General features: G+C 35.1%; 2 protein-coding genes across 2 annotated transcripts in view; both read left to right on the forward strand.

Moving 5' to 3' along the window:
- Positions 1–8,407, forward strand: part of LOC113602807 (tenascin-R-like) — a 47,615-nt gene extending 39,208 nt beyond the window's left edge. The window contains exons 17-18 of the mRNA XM_053199633.1: positions 6,078–6,243; positions 8,079–8,407. Of these exons, the coding sequence (XP_053055608.1) occupies positions 6,078–6,243; positions 8,079–8,407 (495 nt within the window). The remainder of the gene's footprint in view (positions 1–6,077; positions 6,244–8,078) is intronic.
- Positions 8,408–8,511: 104 nt separating this feature from the next.
- Positions 8,512–17,586, forward strand: part of PTPRQ (protein tyrosine phosphatase receptor type Q) — a gene marked incomplete at its 5' end in the record, with an annotated part of 212,348 nt that continues 203,273 nt past the window's right edge. Inside the window, 3 exons of the mRNA XM_053199634.1 lie at positions 8,512–8,656; positions 16,424–16,584; positions 17,396–17,507. Of these exons, the coding sequence (XP_053055609.1) occupies positions 8,512–8,656; positions 16,424–16,584; positions 17,396–17,507 (418 nt within the window). The remainder of the gene's footprint in view (positions 8,657–16,423; positions 16,585–17,395; positions 17,508–17,586) is intronic.

Consider the following 17,586-nt stretch of genomic DNA (forward strand, 5'->3'; position numbering starts at 1 on the left):
CCCCACGTATGGGTATAGAGAGTACATAAATAAATACATAAATACAAAAATAAATAAATTAAATAAATAAATAAATAAAAATAATTATTGTGAATGGCCTAAATTCTTCAAACAAAAAACAAGAAATGACTGAATGGATAAAAAAGAAGACTCATCTATATGCTGCCTACAAGAGATTCACTTCATTTGTAAGGACACACAGACTGAAAGTGGAAGGAAAGAAAAAGATGTTCCATGAAAATGCAAACCAAAAGAAAGCTGAGATGGTTATATTTATGTCAGACAAAATAGACTTTAAACAAAGGCTATAATAAAAGTTAAAGAAGATTATTACATAGTGGTAAAGGATCAATCCAACAAAAGGATATAACATTTGTATGTGTTTATGGACCCAACATAGAAGCATTTAAATATATAAAGCAAATATTAATGGACCTAAAGGGAGAAATAGACATCAATATAATAATAGTAGGAAACTTTAATATCCCACTTACATCAATGGGTAAATTATCCAGACAGAAAATCAGTAAAGAAACATCAGCCTTAAATGACACATTGGACCCAATGGACTTAATAGATGTATATGCAGTATTCCATTCAGAAACAGTAGAATAGGGGCGCCTGGATGGCTCAGCTGGTTAAGTGTCAGACTTCAGCTCAGGTCATGATCTAAAGGTCCGTGAGTTTGAGCCCCCATGTCAGGCTCTGTGCTGTCAGTTCAGAGCCTGGAGCTTGCTTTGGATTCTGTCTCCCTCTCTCTCTGCCCCTCCCCCACTCACACTTTGTCTCTCTCTCTCTCTCTCTTTCTCTCTCTCAAAAAATGAATAAACGTTAAAAAAAAAACAAAAGCGAAAACAAAAACAGTAGAATACACATTCATCTCAAGTAAACATGGATCATTCTCCAGAATAGATCACATGTTGGCCACAAAATAAATCTCAATACATTAAAGAAGACTGAAATCACATCAAGCATCTTTTCTGACCACAATGGTATGAAACTATAAGTCAATTGTAAGAGGAAAACTGGAAAAGTCACAAATATGTAGCGATTAAACAACATGCTTCTGAACAATCAATGGGTAAATGAAGAAATCAAAGGAGAAATCAACAATGCTTTGAGATATTTTGGTATAGTCCCAGTAGTTTATTTTTGCTTTTGTTTTCCTTGCCCGAGGAGATATATCTAGAAAAATGTTTCTCCGGCTGATGTCAAAGAAATTACTACCTGTTTTCTTCTAGGAATTTTATGGTTTCGGTTTACATATTTAGATTTTTAATCCATGTTGATTTTATTTTTGTGTATGGTATAAGAAAGTGGCCCAGTTCTTTTTCTTTTTTCTTTTTTTTTTTTCATTTTTTTGCATAGTTTGCAAGTTCTCCCAGCACCATTTATTACAGAGACTGTCTTTTCTCCATTGTATGTTCTTGCCTTCTTTGTCACGGATTAATTGCCCATATAAGCATGGGCTTAATACTGGGCTGATGCAACTTTGGTTTATACGCCTATGGTTAGTTTTTCTGTGATTTTACAAGGGATGGTAGGCATTATGGTTAGTGGAAGAATCAAGGCCCCGGAATTTCTTGCTTTAAATCCCAACTTCACCTCTACTGTTAGATCTTGGCTAGTTTTTATACTCTTTGGTCTTAATTCCTCATCTATCAATGAAGATTATTATTATTCTATAGAACTGTTGAAGGAATTTAATGAGATATGTTTGGAAAATGCTCCAACATACAAATTACAGGAGCAGGTCTTTTGTCTGTTTTGGTCACCATTTGGTACCATTACTGAGAACAGTATCTGACATATAGTAGGGGTCAATAAATATTTTGATGAGTGAATAATTGAATTACTATTTTTTCTTTTCTTTTTTTAAATTGTCTTAGTTCACATTTCACAATCAAGGAAGCTTAATTTTAATGTGAATCTCTTTTTAACACCTTTCTTGCCACACGACAATCAGAATGTTCTTTCTTAGAAGTAAAATATATATTATTTTTGTGTTTAAAGACTCCTACCATGGCTTACAAGGTTCTACCTTCCCTTTGTGATCCCACCCCTGCTCCTTTCAGTCTCTCCCATCTCTGGAAAGGACACTGTCCTGAAATCACTTGCCCAGTTACCTTTGATTCTTCCCATTCCCTCTTCCCTCAATCCATCTGCTAGTTCTGCTACTTATACCTCTAAAATAGGTTCTCAATGTGTCCATTTCTCTCCATCTCACTGTACCTCTCTTGTCTTAGACGCTACCATTTCTTACCAAGACCAGCAGCCTAGGTGAAAGATGGTAGCTTCTCACCTCCTAACTGGGCTGTTTCCATTCTTCATTTCCTTCCAATCCACTTACCACATAACAGCCAGAGAGAGAAAAAGAGAGCTGTTAAAAACATTGTGTCTCTCATTAGTTTAACATCTTCCAGTAGATTTCCACTGCCCTTTGAATAAAATCTAAACTCCTTGCCATGATCTCCAAGACCTCATCTGATTGGACCTTCATCTAACTATCCTGTCTGCTTAGTTACTATGTTACAACCATATTCAGCTCTCTTTCTGTTCCATTAGCATGCCAAAAGCATTTTCATAAGGTTTTTGCTCTTGACATTTATTTTGGGATCTTGCCTTCAGTTTTGGTTGACTTTTTCCTGTTATGGAATTGTCAGTTCAAATATTGTCTTCTCATCTCCTTCTCTGATTATGTAATCTAAATAAAACTGCTCTTTTGATACAATCCCAATTCAATGTATCTGAGTTATCTCATTCATTTATTAACTGAGTTTCTTGTTGTTAGATGCTACCAATAGAAAGTAATTTCCCTGGAGCACCTGGGTGGCTCAGTTGGTTAAGTGTCCGACTTTGGCTCAGGTCATGATCTCATGGTTCATGGGTTCGAACCCCGCATGGGCTCTGTGCTGACAGCTCAGAGCCTGGAGCCTGCTTCAGATTCCGTGTCTCCCTCTTTCTGCTCCTCCCATGCTCCCGCTCTGTGTGTGTGTGTTTCTCTCTCTCAAAAATAAATAAACATTAAAAAAAGAAAGAAAGTAATTTCCCTACAATCAGATGCCTTTTCTGTCTTCTTTATCACTATGTATCTAGTACCTATACTAATGCTTGCCCTGAATTTGAAGCTTAGTAAATATTTGATAAATAAATAAAACCTTACATTACAGTGTTTTTCCATATATGTTTGGGGTAATTATGGAGGGACGATATCAATACTGAGTATAGTATCAGAAAAGGGTGGAACTTGAGATGCACTTTTAGTAGGATTCAGACTTATGGAAAAGAAGAGAAGTTATGCTACACTAGCAAGGTCACAAAGTCAGGAGTTAGCATTCTATTTGTTATTTCTAAATGTCATTCAATAATAGGGGCCTCCTAATAAATCATTCATTAAAAATTCTATCGTTTCTGGAATGATTCGATTCAGTTCTGTATTCTGTGTAGGTATTCTCTAATGAAAATTCTAAGCATTTATGTTAATTGTAAGACATTCACATTTTTTAACTCTTGTCTGTCTGTCCTATTTCTCATTTCTCAAGACAAATGCCAAAAGGAATGATCTTTATTTGGGGTTAACTGAGGCCATAAAATTATTTGTTGCCAGATGAAATATATAGCCCTACAATTACCTTTTCCTATTTTTGCATGACCACTTTCTTGCCCCGGAGACTGTAAATTGTATGTCTACTAATGAGTGAAACTTATTCTAAGAAATCATGTTAATATTTAGGATTCAGATTATTTTTACCAACCGTATTGTATCACTAATGGTTATCCTAGTCTTTTTTAACCAATGAGATTATTTGTTAAATTTTAATGAATTAAGCAACAGTATCCTGTTTGCTTTGCACAGGGTACTTGCATAATTGGGATCATTTTCCTAATCATTTAAAATTAATCATCCCAGGTCTTCAAACTATGCTTTAAAAGTATAAATAAAGCAAAAATTGCATTTTCTTCAATTGGTTTCTTTTGGACATGTAGTCCACATACTTTCGGAAACAAACAAACCTCTGTCCTTCAAATTGGACTTTAAGATTTTACATTAGATCACTACAGACGATTTCCTTCTAACCCTTCTTTAATGTCTTACTATAACTCTTTGTGTACTCAAATCTAGCACTCCATTATGATTATATTCTATTACAAGATACTTTCTCTTACCATCCTTTTTCATATCAGAAGTCCTCAGCATTCTCCTCACTCTTCCTGCCTTTCCATATGCCAGACAAGCAAAGTAATTTTCAGTGACACCTTATAAATCAATAAACAATGAAATGCTTCTAGACCTCATGATTATCTTCTTCCATAACAAAACACTCTTCCCACAAGGCAGTGATAAACATATCTACCTAGGAAATTTATTTCTCTGATTCCTACCACATGACAATTATTTTCTAAAACATAATAAAGTTTAAATAATTTATAAAATTAATGTCATTATTTTCATTTAGATATATCCTTCTTTCTGTTTTACAAACATGAAATATAGACTGAAGAAGAGTAAAGATTGTTGTAAATAGTTTTTAATGAATAAAGAACCCTCCAAGGTGTTAGAACCATCAGGTTATTCCACTGAAAATTTCTAAAGGCAATGATAATTCTCAGAGCTTTTATGAATAATTGATAGGCTTAAGTTATGATGAAAGATGGGCTGGCAAGGAGCATGACATTTATCATGCATTCATCTAACAAAAGAATTGGAGTGAGTTCTGCCTTCCAAGCGTCTGTTTTTGTTCTCTCTCTTGCTGATTTTTTTTTTTTTTTTTTTTTTTTTTACTCTCCTAACTAACATTGAATGGCTTCCAGTTTGTTTAACAGTCCCCCAATCTGTTTAACTGGCTCTCTCCTGAGGCACATGTGTGAGTTCTCTGGAAGGCTCTGGGGGTTGTCCTCATTGTCCATTTCCTTGGTGTGATGGACCCAGTTCTGGCTTGCCTTTTTCTATGCCATTATATCCCATTGCTTTTTGCTGTCAGGGTCTCTGCACAAAGCTCAGCCTTCTTGGATGGGGTCCTGGTAAGATGATTTAAGACTGACTACTCCTCATGGTTTGTACTTGACTCATGGATTGCCCTGACAAAGAGTGAATATACAGATTACTCCACAGCTCTTTCTTTTTCTTTTTTCTTTTCTTTTTTTTTTTTTTTTTTTTTTTTGGCGATGTTCTTTCTTTCTAACTTCCTTTTTCTCTAATCAGGTACATGAGCAGGAAGTCTGCTAAGTACATGTCCGTCCAAGGGGTATTGTTCTTTCTAGTAGGCACCCTCAATTTATGGTAGTGATACATGTTGGTCTCTCATTTATCTGCAGTGTGGAATGTGGGCAGAAGCACCCTATTACCATACCTTGGGCAGTCAGGGAAAAGCCATGGTATTCTCCACTAGGCCAGAAACTTGGGACTCCAATGATTCCTGCTTTCTCCTCTTCCAGTCTTCTGCTTACATGGAGTTGGGGGAGTGTATATGTAATTTTACATGATTTTTTTTTGTTTGTTTTCAGGTGACCAATACGAAAAGTCCAATTCATTATGCAGTACATCTATTATACACATATCCACATATAAGCAGAATATATGCATATATATACACACATGTCAAAAATATGTATTTTAAATATTTAATTTATATACATATGTGTACATATGGATGTGTGTGTATATATATATTTAAATTGAAAATTAAAAATAATTGAAAATTATTGAAAAAATTGAAAAATTTTCAATTGAAAAATTTAAAATTATTGAAAAATATTGAAAATAATTAAATTTAAAATGAAATATTTTAAATTTCATTTAAATGAAATGAAATTTAAAAATAGTTTGAGACTATTGGCATTTTAGTAGAGAAACTTCCGAGTCTATCCATTATGCATACTACTATGTGAGTCAACTTCCCTAAGTTATTCATCATCAGCTAGTCCCAAATTACTCCTTAGTGAAGACAGGGAGAATCACAACCCTTCCTTGCTGTATTAATGAATGTATGTGAATTAGACTGGTACAGAGTTGGTGCTAAGTAAATTCTTTCTAGACAATTCTTTTTAAGCAATTAAATTTTTCTCTCTTTGTCCAGATATCCTATCGTATGACTTCTAGAAAGGAAAAGATATTTAAAATAATTGTTTATGGCAACAAAGCCAAAGTAAAGAATTTGACTCCAGGTGTGGACTACATGTTCGAGGTAAAGACAGTTAAAGGCAGAGATTACAGTGTATCTGTAATGGAGAAAGTGGCTACAAGTAAGATTATATCATAAATTCTTTATTGTTTTATGAGAACTTATTTTAGCTTAACATAATAAAGCTATTTTATTTTATTTTTTATTTATTTTTTAAAGCCTTTTTAAAAATATAATTTATTGTCAAATTGGCTCACATATAGTGTGTAAGGTGTGCTCTTGGGTTTGGGGTAGATTCCTGTGGCTCATTGCTTACATACAACATCCAGTGCTCATCCCCACAAGTGCCCTCCTCAATGGCCATCACCAATTTTCTTCTCTACCCCAGCCCCCCACTCACCCTCAGTTTGTTCTCTGTATTTAAGAGTCTCATGGTTTGCCTCCCTCCCTCTCTGTAACAATTTTTCCCCCTTCCCTTCCTCCATGGTCTTCTGTTAAGCTTCTCAAGATCCACCTATGAATGAAAACATGGTATCTGTCCTTCTCTGACTGACATTTCACTCAGCATAATACCTTCCAGTTCCATCCACATTGCTACAAATGGCATGATAAAGCTCTTTTAAAACAAAGCCTGTGGGTGCCTTGGTGACTCAGTTAGGTGACTCAGTCAGTTAAGCATCTGACTCTTGATTTCAGCTCAGGCCATGATCTCACAGTTCAGGGATCGAGCCTGGTGTTGGGCTTTTTGCTGACAGCTCAGAGCCTGCTTGCAATTCTCTCTCCCTCTCTTTCTACCCCTCCCCCACTTACATGTGTGCGAGTGTAAGAGAGTGCAAGTGCATCTCTCTCTCTAAATGAATAAATAATAAACTTAAAAAACCCATTAAGCCTGATAATAATAATTATATCTACAAAAATATTATTGAGAATTCTCAAAAAATACATGAACTAAAAAAAAAATCTTTGTATGCCTAAATGTATTGGGAACTACCTAGAGGTGTTTTTTTAATAATCTGAAGCCAACATATATACATATATGTAAGTGTGTGTATGTATTGTTTGTCACATATATGAATATACATGTATGTATATGTGTGCATATATATGCACATATATACACACATATGCACATATATACACACATATATGCATATATATATATACACACACATGTATACTGTAGTATGACATAATCATATAAACAATTCATTTTCTACTGAGGAAGTGGTTTGATAAGCAGAAAACTTTTTTCTTCTGTTCCCCGATGTTTGTAAATTTACTATAAATCAGTTTCATAATGTTTTGGGTGGAATGGAGTAATAGTATCTTACCAATAATTCTTATGAAAGTTTGTGAGGTCTGCAGGATCCCCTCTCAGTGGAGACCAAATGGTAGTGCAAGAAACATTACTTCCATCGAAGAATGTATTGAAAATGCAGTAATATAGGAATGCTAAAAACTTTGGTGTAACCAGAAGAACCACATTTGAAAGTGTCTTTGCTTCTGGCTCTCATTCACTCGCTAACTTATGTGTTCTATTTCATTTTTATTCAACATCTAGCTAACTGCATCTAGTTAACTGCTAACAAACCTGTGATTATATTGTAGAAGGATACTTCTTGTTACAAGCATGTAGGAGCAGGGGAGGGGCAGAGAGGGAAGGAGAGAGAAATTCCTCAGGAGGTACCCACAATTCTATAGGAATGACTGTTGGAGTGATTTATGGTCGATTAAGGAAAGACATTTGGGAACTAAAGAGGATATTAATGTGCCACTTAAGTTAAAACTCATATATATAATGTCCTATTTCTCTGTTTGCAGAGCTGAACGTGGAGGGTGTTATACATGAATAAATTTAAGGATTATCACATAGATGATTAAATTATATTATTCATATTTGCTTTTTTACATATATATGTGCAATTTTAATTTACATACAATTTACCTTTTCAATAGAACCATCTAGGATATGTGGCTTAACATTAAAAGCCGTGAATACTACTTCTGCACATTTAATGTGGAATCCAACAGAGACCAACTTCACTCATTACAAGATTTATATATCAAACAGAACATTTGCAGAAGAATATCTTATTTGGGGAGTTATTACAGAGCACACAGTTACAGATCTGTCTCCTGGTGGAATATATAACATCACGGTACATAGAGTGAGAGACAATGTTGAAGGATCTGGCACATTTATCAGAGTTGTTGCAGGTATACAAATTCTTTTTGATATTAAAAAAAATTCACATTTGTGTTGCATATTACACTGTTCAAGATAAAACTTCAATGCATTTTTTTGATGTTTGAAAATTTAAAGTTTATAAAATAAGGGTAAAAAATTCAATTTATTGGGATATTCTTTGGATGTTTGACATCAAACAGAACATTTGCAGAAGAATATCTTATTTGGGGAGTTATTACAGAGCACACAGTTACAGATCTGTCTCCTGGTGGAATATATAACATCACGGTACATAGAGTGAGAGACAATGTTGAAGGATCTGGCACATTTATCAGAGTTGTTGCAGGTATACAAATTCTTTTTGATATTAAAAAAAAATTCACATTTGTGTTGCATATTACACTGTTCAAGATAAAACTTCAATGCATTTTTTTGATGTTTGAAAATTTAAAGTTTATAAAATAAGGGTAAAAAATTCAATTTATTGGGATATTCTTTGGATTTTTGACATATATAAAATGCAAATTGGATAAAACTGTATCTGGCATATAGCTAGTCCTCATGAAATGTAGCTAATATTACACTAGAGTCACATAAAATAGAGGTCCAGTTAGTGAAATTAGGTGGATGATTTGAGGATTATCCATTCTCTTAAAAACTTGTTCATTGTCTTTTGTGTCCTACTATGGGCTATGCACATAAAAAAGCATAGTCTTAGGATGTACAGAGAGTAGAAGGAATGGAAGTATAGAAGCAAATATAGTATAAGCTAAATTAATAAGTGAAGCAATGGAAATAAGTTCAAACTTATTCTGGTTGCACAGAAAAGCGAATGATGAGCTCCATGGCATGGATGGAGAAGGTTCTTTGAGCCTGGTAATGACTGTAAAGGATAATGAGTTTCTTAATCAGACTTGAGAGCATGTGAGGTGTAAGAAAAAGAGGACTCACAGAGAGAGGGAGTGGCCTCTGCAAAATCACAGAGGTGTATATAAATAATGGTGTATTTGAGGAACTATAAGAAATTCAGTATTGTAAGGTTTTGATTTTTTTTATATGCGAAGAAAAAAATCCTATTCTGAATAATTTAAGGCATCATTTTAAAATGCAAACAAAGCTGTGAAACCTATCAATACTTTAAATTTTTGAAAAGAGAACGTCATCACAGCAATAACTCAGAAGATTACTCTTAAGTAGTCTTTAAGGCTGTGGATTCAGCATGATCCAAAGCAGACATATGATGATAACTCAGTCTATGGACATTTGTTATGTGGCTGTTACACATAGTATTTGCTTCTAATCGCTGTTGTGATGCATTGCCTAAGTTCAGTGGCTTAAACAACAAAAAATCAATTATGTTGTAATTCTGTAGGTAATACGTCCAACACGGATCTTACAGTCTAGAATCCAAGGTATTCAGAGGTCTGTGTTCCTTTTTACATGTTCCAGGGGGAAAACTCAATTCTTTGCTCATTTAGGTTGTTTGCAGAATTCAATTCCTTGTGGTTGTAGGACTGAGGTAGTCATTTCCTTGCTGGCTGTCAGCTGAGAATTGATCCCAGCTCTAGAGGATGCTTCATTCCTTGGCTTGTGATCCTCTTCCTCATCTTCAAAGCCAACAAGGAAGGTTGAATTTCACTCATTCTTCAACTCTTATTTTTTTCCTGTCACATGTGACTATTCTCTCTTTCACTTATAAGGGCTTGTGTGTTTATCCTACCTGGATAATCTAGGTTGATTCTAGGTTCATAATCTTATTTCTATGTAAAGTCCCTTTTGCCATGTAACATAACATACTAACAGGTTACAGGGTTTACCATGTGGGCACCTTGGAGCATCATTATTCTTACAGACTATATACATTATTATTTTCCTAAGTGTGATATGTATGTGACAATGCAAAACAAGCAGTGAGTTTGGAATTCATACACCAGCTTTGCTCCTGAATTTGACACTTAACTAATATCGGTCAAGTTACCTAATATCTTTGGCCTTTATGTGTCAGTGTAATTTGTAGTAGATGATCTCTGAGATTCCTTGTGGCTCTTAGACACTGAATTATACTTTGTACATTTTAAATATTGTTTATATATGGATACTATACATCTTTACTATTTCTTAAAAAGCACATATGTTAGATCATGTATTCAATGTCTTTTTTTCAGTGTGTCATGATAGACAAAGTATATAATCAAACACATTAAAACTGGACCCACTCAAGATGTTTTAGTCTGTAGCAGAGTTTCTAAAACTTGGCAATAGTGACATTTTGGGCTGGGCAATTCTCTCTTGTAGGAACCTGTCCTGCGCATTGTAGGGTGTTTATCTGTCCCATGCATTGTAGGGTGTTTAGCGGCATCCCTGATATCTACCCACTATATACTAGTAGGGTCTTCTTAGTCATGATGATCAAATTTCATTTCTAGAAATTCCCAGAAGTCCAGAAATTGCCAGAAGTTGGTAAAATCACAAGTGGTCTATGGTAAGCACCAACATATGTGGTTGGATGGAAAGATCAAATAGACCACTGAGCAAAGATTGAGAAAATATTTTCCTGATGGAAAGGTAAAGGAGATTGTGCAGTGAGTGTGACAGAGCTTGCTTACTTAGAATTTGCTCTGAGGAAAAAGTAGTAACCAAAGTCATGTCAGTATCAGGGAAGTTTCATGAAAGCTATAGACTATCAGCAGTCATTTTAACTAAAGAAGAGAGCACTTTATGAAATAGTAGGAATCTGTTTTTCTGGTTGTACAGTGTGGTTTAGGAGATGGTTTTGAGAGGTGGGCAATGGAAGTCACTGTGAGAGGATAGCAGTGATTTGGGAGGTAGGTTGATACAAGGAGATAGAGAAGGGTGGTAATCTGGGTTTCCTGATGGGGATCACTGAGGCACAAAAGATTCCGCTACCCTACTTTTTATAAAGAGAGTGGTGATAATGGAACAATGCTGGGGGGCCCCATTTTGTGCAAAACGCTGTTGACATTAAGAGAGTGCTAAAACTAAGGAATGAAAAAAGAGAACACGATGGTTTTACTAAGAGATGACCAGGGTTTACATAGAAAGATAGCAGTAATAACAATTACTGCTAATCACAGCTTACATTTGCCAAGCTTTTACTATGTTCAGGCCACTCTTCCAAGCACGTTACATGTATTAACTTATTTTATTCTCACAACAATGTGTGGAGTAGCAGTATTATTATCCCCAAATTGACAAGGCCAGTGAGGTACAGAGGGGTTAAGGATTTTGCCTGAAGTCTTATTTAGGTGACAGAGCAAGGATTTAAACCCAGTAATCCAGTTCCAGGGCCTATTACCAGTGCTTGTATTGAAATATGATTATTTTTTAGACTCCTGTGGCACCTAATGTTGTGCTGACTTATTAGAGGATGTTTATTTTATTTATTTTTTATATGAAATTTATTGTCAAATTGGTTTCCATATGACACCCAGTGCTCATCCCAACAGGTACCCTCCTCAATGCCCATCACCCACTTTCCCCTCCCTCCCACCCCCTATCAACCCTCAGTTTATTCTCAGTTTAGAGGATGTTTATTTTATTAATAGTTTTTACCTAGCCCATTTCTGAAATAAGAGGAAGCTATAGGCACTTGGTAAATATGTGTTGCCTTGACACAGGGCATACTTAGTTGGAGTCCCTTTAACCTGGGGGCCATTTCAGATAATTGTATTAGACTTAAAAATAAAACTATGGATCACCCTATTGCTTGAATCCTCTATAAGATTTTGATAGATTGATTTAGGATTTCTTGATCTGCTCTTATTTGTAAGCCACTTTGTATAGGTTAGAGCAGTGCACTTATCATTGAACCTTGAGTTTTGAAGCTGTTGCTTCTAGGTCTAAATCCTGGCTCTGCCATTCACCTGTTATCTTTGAGACCTTGGTAAAATCACCTAAATTCTTTGTTTCTTAGTTTTCTCATTTTTAAATGGCAATAATAATAGTGTTTGCTTATAAATTATGACTGTTACATAGAACAGTGTGTGAAGGTGCTTATCACAGTGCAGAGTGTATCATAAACTCGGTAAGAGTTAGTTATAATTTTGCATGTCTTACACATGAGTACGTCCTCAGTCATAGTATACATTCTGCCCAGCCTAAGATCTAGTCACAGAAGGATTTAAATGTGACCTGCAAAGCTTATTGCAAACAGTGTTGGTATAAACAGTGAAGTATAAATAAAAGTCAATAATAATGGTAATGAAGCTTTTATTATTTTTTAATTTTTTCATATGAAATTTATTGTCAAATTGGTTTCCATACAACACCCAGTGCTCATCCCAACAGGTGCCCTCCTCAATGCCCATCACCCACTTTCCCTTCCCTCCCATCCCCCATCAACCCTCAGTTTATTTTCAGTTTTTAAGAGTCTCTTATGGTTTGCCTCCCTCCCTCTCTAACTTTTTTTTCCCCTTCCCCTCCCCCCATGGTCTTCTGTTACTTTTCTCAGGATACACCTAAGAGTGAAAACATATGGTATCTGTCTTTCTCTATATGACTTATTTCACCTAGCATAACACTCTTCAGTTCCATCCACGTTGCTACAAAGGGCCATATTTCATTCTTTCTCATTGCCACGTAGTACTCCATTGTGTATATAAACCACAATTTCTTTATCCATTCATCAGTTGATGGACATTTAGGCTCTTTCCATAATATGGCTATTGTTGAGAGTGCTGCTATAAACATTGGGATACAAGTGCCCCTATGCATCAGCACGCCTGTATCCCTTGGGTAATCTTCCTATTTCATTTTAAAGTAGCTGGCTTTTGATTTTCTTGGCACTGTTTGGATAAGTATGTGCAACTCCTATGGATTTTCCAAGGTATATAACACTTTGGTCTCACTTTGTGTATGTATGCTCTTTTGAGTCAGAATCTACTGAGTTCCCTATGTAACTTTCTCTTCCATTTTGAATCTCTTCTTAATTTCTTTCTTTTTTTTTTTTAATTTTTAACGTTTATTTATTTTTGAGACAGAGAGAGACAGAGCATGAATGGGGGAGGGGCAGAGAGAGAGGGAGACGCAGAATCGGAAGCAGGCTCCAGGCCCTGAGCCATCAGGCCAGAGCCCGACGCAGGGCTTGAACTCATGGACCACGAGATGGTGACCTGAGCTGAAGTCGGACGCTTAACCGACTGAGCCACCCAGGCACCCCCTTACTTTCTTTCTTAAAGGTTAATGTATCATAGTTTGTGTCAGCATTTTCTTTTTAAAGTCTTTCTAGGTCTTTTGGGCTTTTTCTTTATAGACACCAATCATGAGATTATATTTCTGTTTTCTCTCAAATTCTCAAAATACACTTTCGGTAAATTTACTAAAATGTCAAGAGGAAAAGTTGAGGGATTCTTTAAAGCTATACTGTCCAATATGTAGTGATTAGCAATATATGACTGTTGAGCTTTAAGGTCTGGCTAGTCCAAATTCCCCTTAAGTGCTATAAGTGTGAAAGACATAGGATTTCAAGGACTTAGTATGCAAAACAGGGAACTAGCTCATTAATAATTTTATATTGACTATATGTGAAATGATGTGTTTGATGTATTGGGTTAAATAAAATGTATTATTGAATTAATTTTACATATTTCTTTTACATTTTTAATTTTTTTGGACAATGCTGCTTTATGGAATCACAAGATAGTTAAGCATATTTAAGTCTCTGAGGTATCCTGCAATAATGAAAGCTATTTAACTTAGAAAAGAAGTGATTGGCAAAGTGGTTTAATCACAGAACGTGTATTAAACTCTAAGGATTTAGGATTCTGAGGATTAACTTGGGAAATTCTGGTCTAAAAAAATATGTAACTAAGCCTAGAATTATTTGCTATCCCCAATTAAATTGACACAATGTGATATTCTCCAGTCACATCCATCTCACAGTTTGATTTTTATCGGTTGGTAGCAAACAATTAGGCTGAGAGTAATATTTTTGCTTCATATTTTCCCACCTTTTGAGAGATTATATTCCATGAGGTATAAATTATATTTATTATGGTGTTTACTTTCAGTTAATTGAATTTTCCAGCTCATATCAAAGAATCTGCACTCTTCTACAATGGCTTAAGCATTGGCCCATCTCCATTACCTTTTTCTGAGGGCAAGGCTCCCTTCTTTCTGTCCAGATTACCACACTATCCTAATTGGCCTCCCATTACCATTTTGGCTTCTCTCCAGATATTATGCCATTCACATACCATTTCAAAGTAATCTTTTAAAATAATAATTTTTTTAAAAAGTCACATTTTTTCCTCTTAAAATTCTCCAGTTCTCCATTGCCTTTAGGGGGAAAAAAAACTAACATCTTTATTATGGTCTGTATGATCATTAGACTTCCTCTTTCTTACCTGATACCAGAAATTCAGGCTACTTTTGTCAGTTACACTAAGTTCTGTCCATTTCCAGGGCTTCTATCCACTCTATGTTGAAAAGTCTTTACCAAACTGTCCTGAAGCTTGCAGGCCTTCCCTCTTGATCAGATTGGCAGATTACCAGACAAATACATTCTTCCTTGTCTTGATGAAACACGCTTAGCCAAGAGTCCTTCAGTGTGTAATCTTAAACCACAGTCTAGGAAACTGCATCCTATCTCACCACCATCTGGGTAGGCAGAACTTGGCTTCTCCTGTCTTGTCTTTTTTTTTTTTCTTCCAAAATTTCATCCCAGGGCTTTTTTCTTCTTTCTTGCCTAAAATTTCATGGGTATTAGTTACTTTCCAGGATCCTTGAGGAAATAATATTAACCCTTACATAAAATCAGTAGTGTAAGTAGTAATTAGTTGGACTTTTGCATGTTAGACTTTTGTCTGTTTTAATGTGAGAAGAACCAAGCTCTTTTCTCTCAAGCTTGGGAATACAGAGGGCATAGATCTGTGTGCAGAAAGATCCAGGAAAAATGCCAACAGCTATGCGCAACAAAGGAATTCTACTCACACAAACTGGGTATTCCTCTGATCTTTTACCTTGGGTTTACGATATTTCTAAAGAGTTATTATAAAACTACAGTTCTGCCTACATGGACGATTTGGTGATGATGCCAAAAGAATGTTTGTTGTATCTTTAAAAATGTCATAGTAGAAATTAATTGACCAATACCAGGATCAGTTACTACGGAAGCATTATAAGCATTAAAGCAACTTTTCAAAGAAGATAAAGAAAAAGAAAAAAAAAAGACTTTTCTAAAAGTATCTCTCTCACCTGCCCAAATGTGAGAAATTGACCTCTTAAGGTTACTATATTATGCAATGTGCCCTATCAGTTTTGTTATGAAATGTATGTTTCATTTTTTTATATCCATTTTAAAGTATCTCTGATAGGCGGGCTTTAAAATGGTTAAGTGGAGTTCAGTGATTAATTTCAGACTCCTTTCTTTTGGAAATGGTATTAGATTGGGACTGTATCAGGTATGTTTTTCACATGCTTGGCTTCATAATCTCTTTTCCTCCCCCTATATTGTTTGTTTGGAATCTGCACTAAAGATAAGGCAGAGTGAGTATCTGACTCATTGGCAACCAATCAGAAGAACTTTATGCAGAAAACTCCCTTCAAGGAGGTACAGGCAGCATAAACAACTCCGGAAACAGTGGAAGCAAAGGTAGAAAAATATGGTTGAAGTGGCTAGGACAGTTAATACTTATTGTTTACTTCCTATAAGAAAACAGCTTTTCTTTTAAGGAAACACATAGCTAAATATTCATTAGAAATGCTCACTCTTTAAAAACATTGGCAGATTTTAGCTACATTTTTTCCCAATTATCTTCTGCTTGTTAAAACATCCAGGTAATTGAATCAATAATTTGGATTTAAATAAGTTTCTTTAAATGATTCAAGTTTTCAATTAAAGCATTAGCTTTAACAAACAATTTGGACAACTAACAGATTTTAATAGGTAAGATATATCCTAGAAACATACATAAATTGATATATTATTTCCGATAATTATACGTAGAAACTAGTTACTATTAAAGATTTAGATGCCTAACACCTACGTGTGACTAGAGATAATTTAAAGGACTCAGTGCTTTCTGACAGTGTGGTTATGTTGAAATCTTACAGGCTATTGATTTTCATTTTATCTTTGAATATTTAATATCAGAACCAGAAAGACCTGAGAAATTGAAAGCCTTCAATATTTCTGCACATTCCTTCTCTCTGTACTGGAGCCTGCCCCCTGGCCATGTGGAAAGGTTTCATGTGGATCTTGTTCCTGACAGTGGCTTTGTTACTATCAAAGATCTTGGAGGTGGAGAGTATCAGGTATAGGTTTCATTATCGTACTTGCTGAGCCAACTTGTATTTATATTTGGTCCTAATAGGAAAGTTCTTTATGAAACTCATACACCATGAAAACTTACTCCTTTGAGAGTTTTTAAAAGCACAAAATGAAGACAAAAACACTGATGCTGAATTGATGAGTTTAAGTTTCAGCATCAGTGGATTGTTACCTTAGCAACATCTATGCGTTTTTTTCTTCAGTCTTACCCTGAACCTACAGCCAGCCATCCAAGGGTTCATGAATAGTTTAACAAAGAAAGGGCAGAGCTATTGAGTAATCCAGGCTCATTAATTGTGTACTTGCCAGGAGGATCTGTCTTTAAATCATTAATGCAGGCAACATTTCTCTCTAGAGCCATCAATGTGATTCCACTGCCTGAAAAATGTAATAATGATGGATTTTATAATCATTTTTCTTTTACTTTTTATTGGAACTTCAGAGACACAGGTATTTTAATATACTTCTAAAAACCAGGGTTAAGCAATGGACTGTAGATTTCTTAAGATTCTTAAATAGTTGTTTCTTGTGACAACAAACTAGATAGATTGAAATACTGATTTAGTTCTTGATAACACAGTATGTTTTGCAAGTTTTCATTATATGTTATTGGTAAATAGTTATGTGGTAGAACAGATTTATATTTTACAATAATATGGAATTTGGAATGTTTTAAACACAGCAGAGTTATAGAGTGAGATGTTTAATTTGTTGTTGTTGTGATAGATTGATTGTTTTAGCTTTCTTGTTTTCTAGAAAGAGTTTTAAGGCAGTTATTTGTTTTTGGTGTTCTAGGTTGATGTTTCCAACGCTGTTCCTGGCACTAGGTACGATGTGACCATCTCTTCAATTTCTGCTACAACATACAGCTCTCCTGTTAGTAGAACAGTGACAACGAATGTCACAAGTGAGTATGTATTTTCTTTTTTTATGAAGTGTTTTTATGAAATATTTGCAGCTAGTATAAATCTATTGGATGGAAATAC

This window comes from Acinonyx jubatus, chromosome B4, assembly GCF_027475565.1.
Source record: "Acinonyx jubatus isolate Ajub_Pintada_27869175 chromosome B4, VMU_Ajub_asm_v1.0, whole genome shotgun sequence".
Taxonomy (NCBI): Eukaryota; Metazoa; Chordata; class Mammalia; order Carnivora; family Felidae; genus Acinonyx; species Acinonyx jubatus.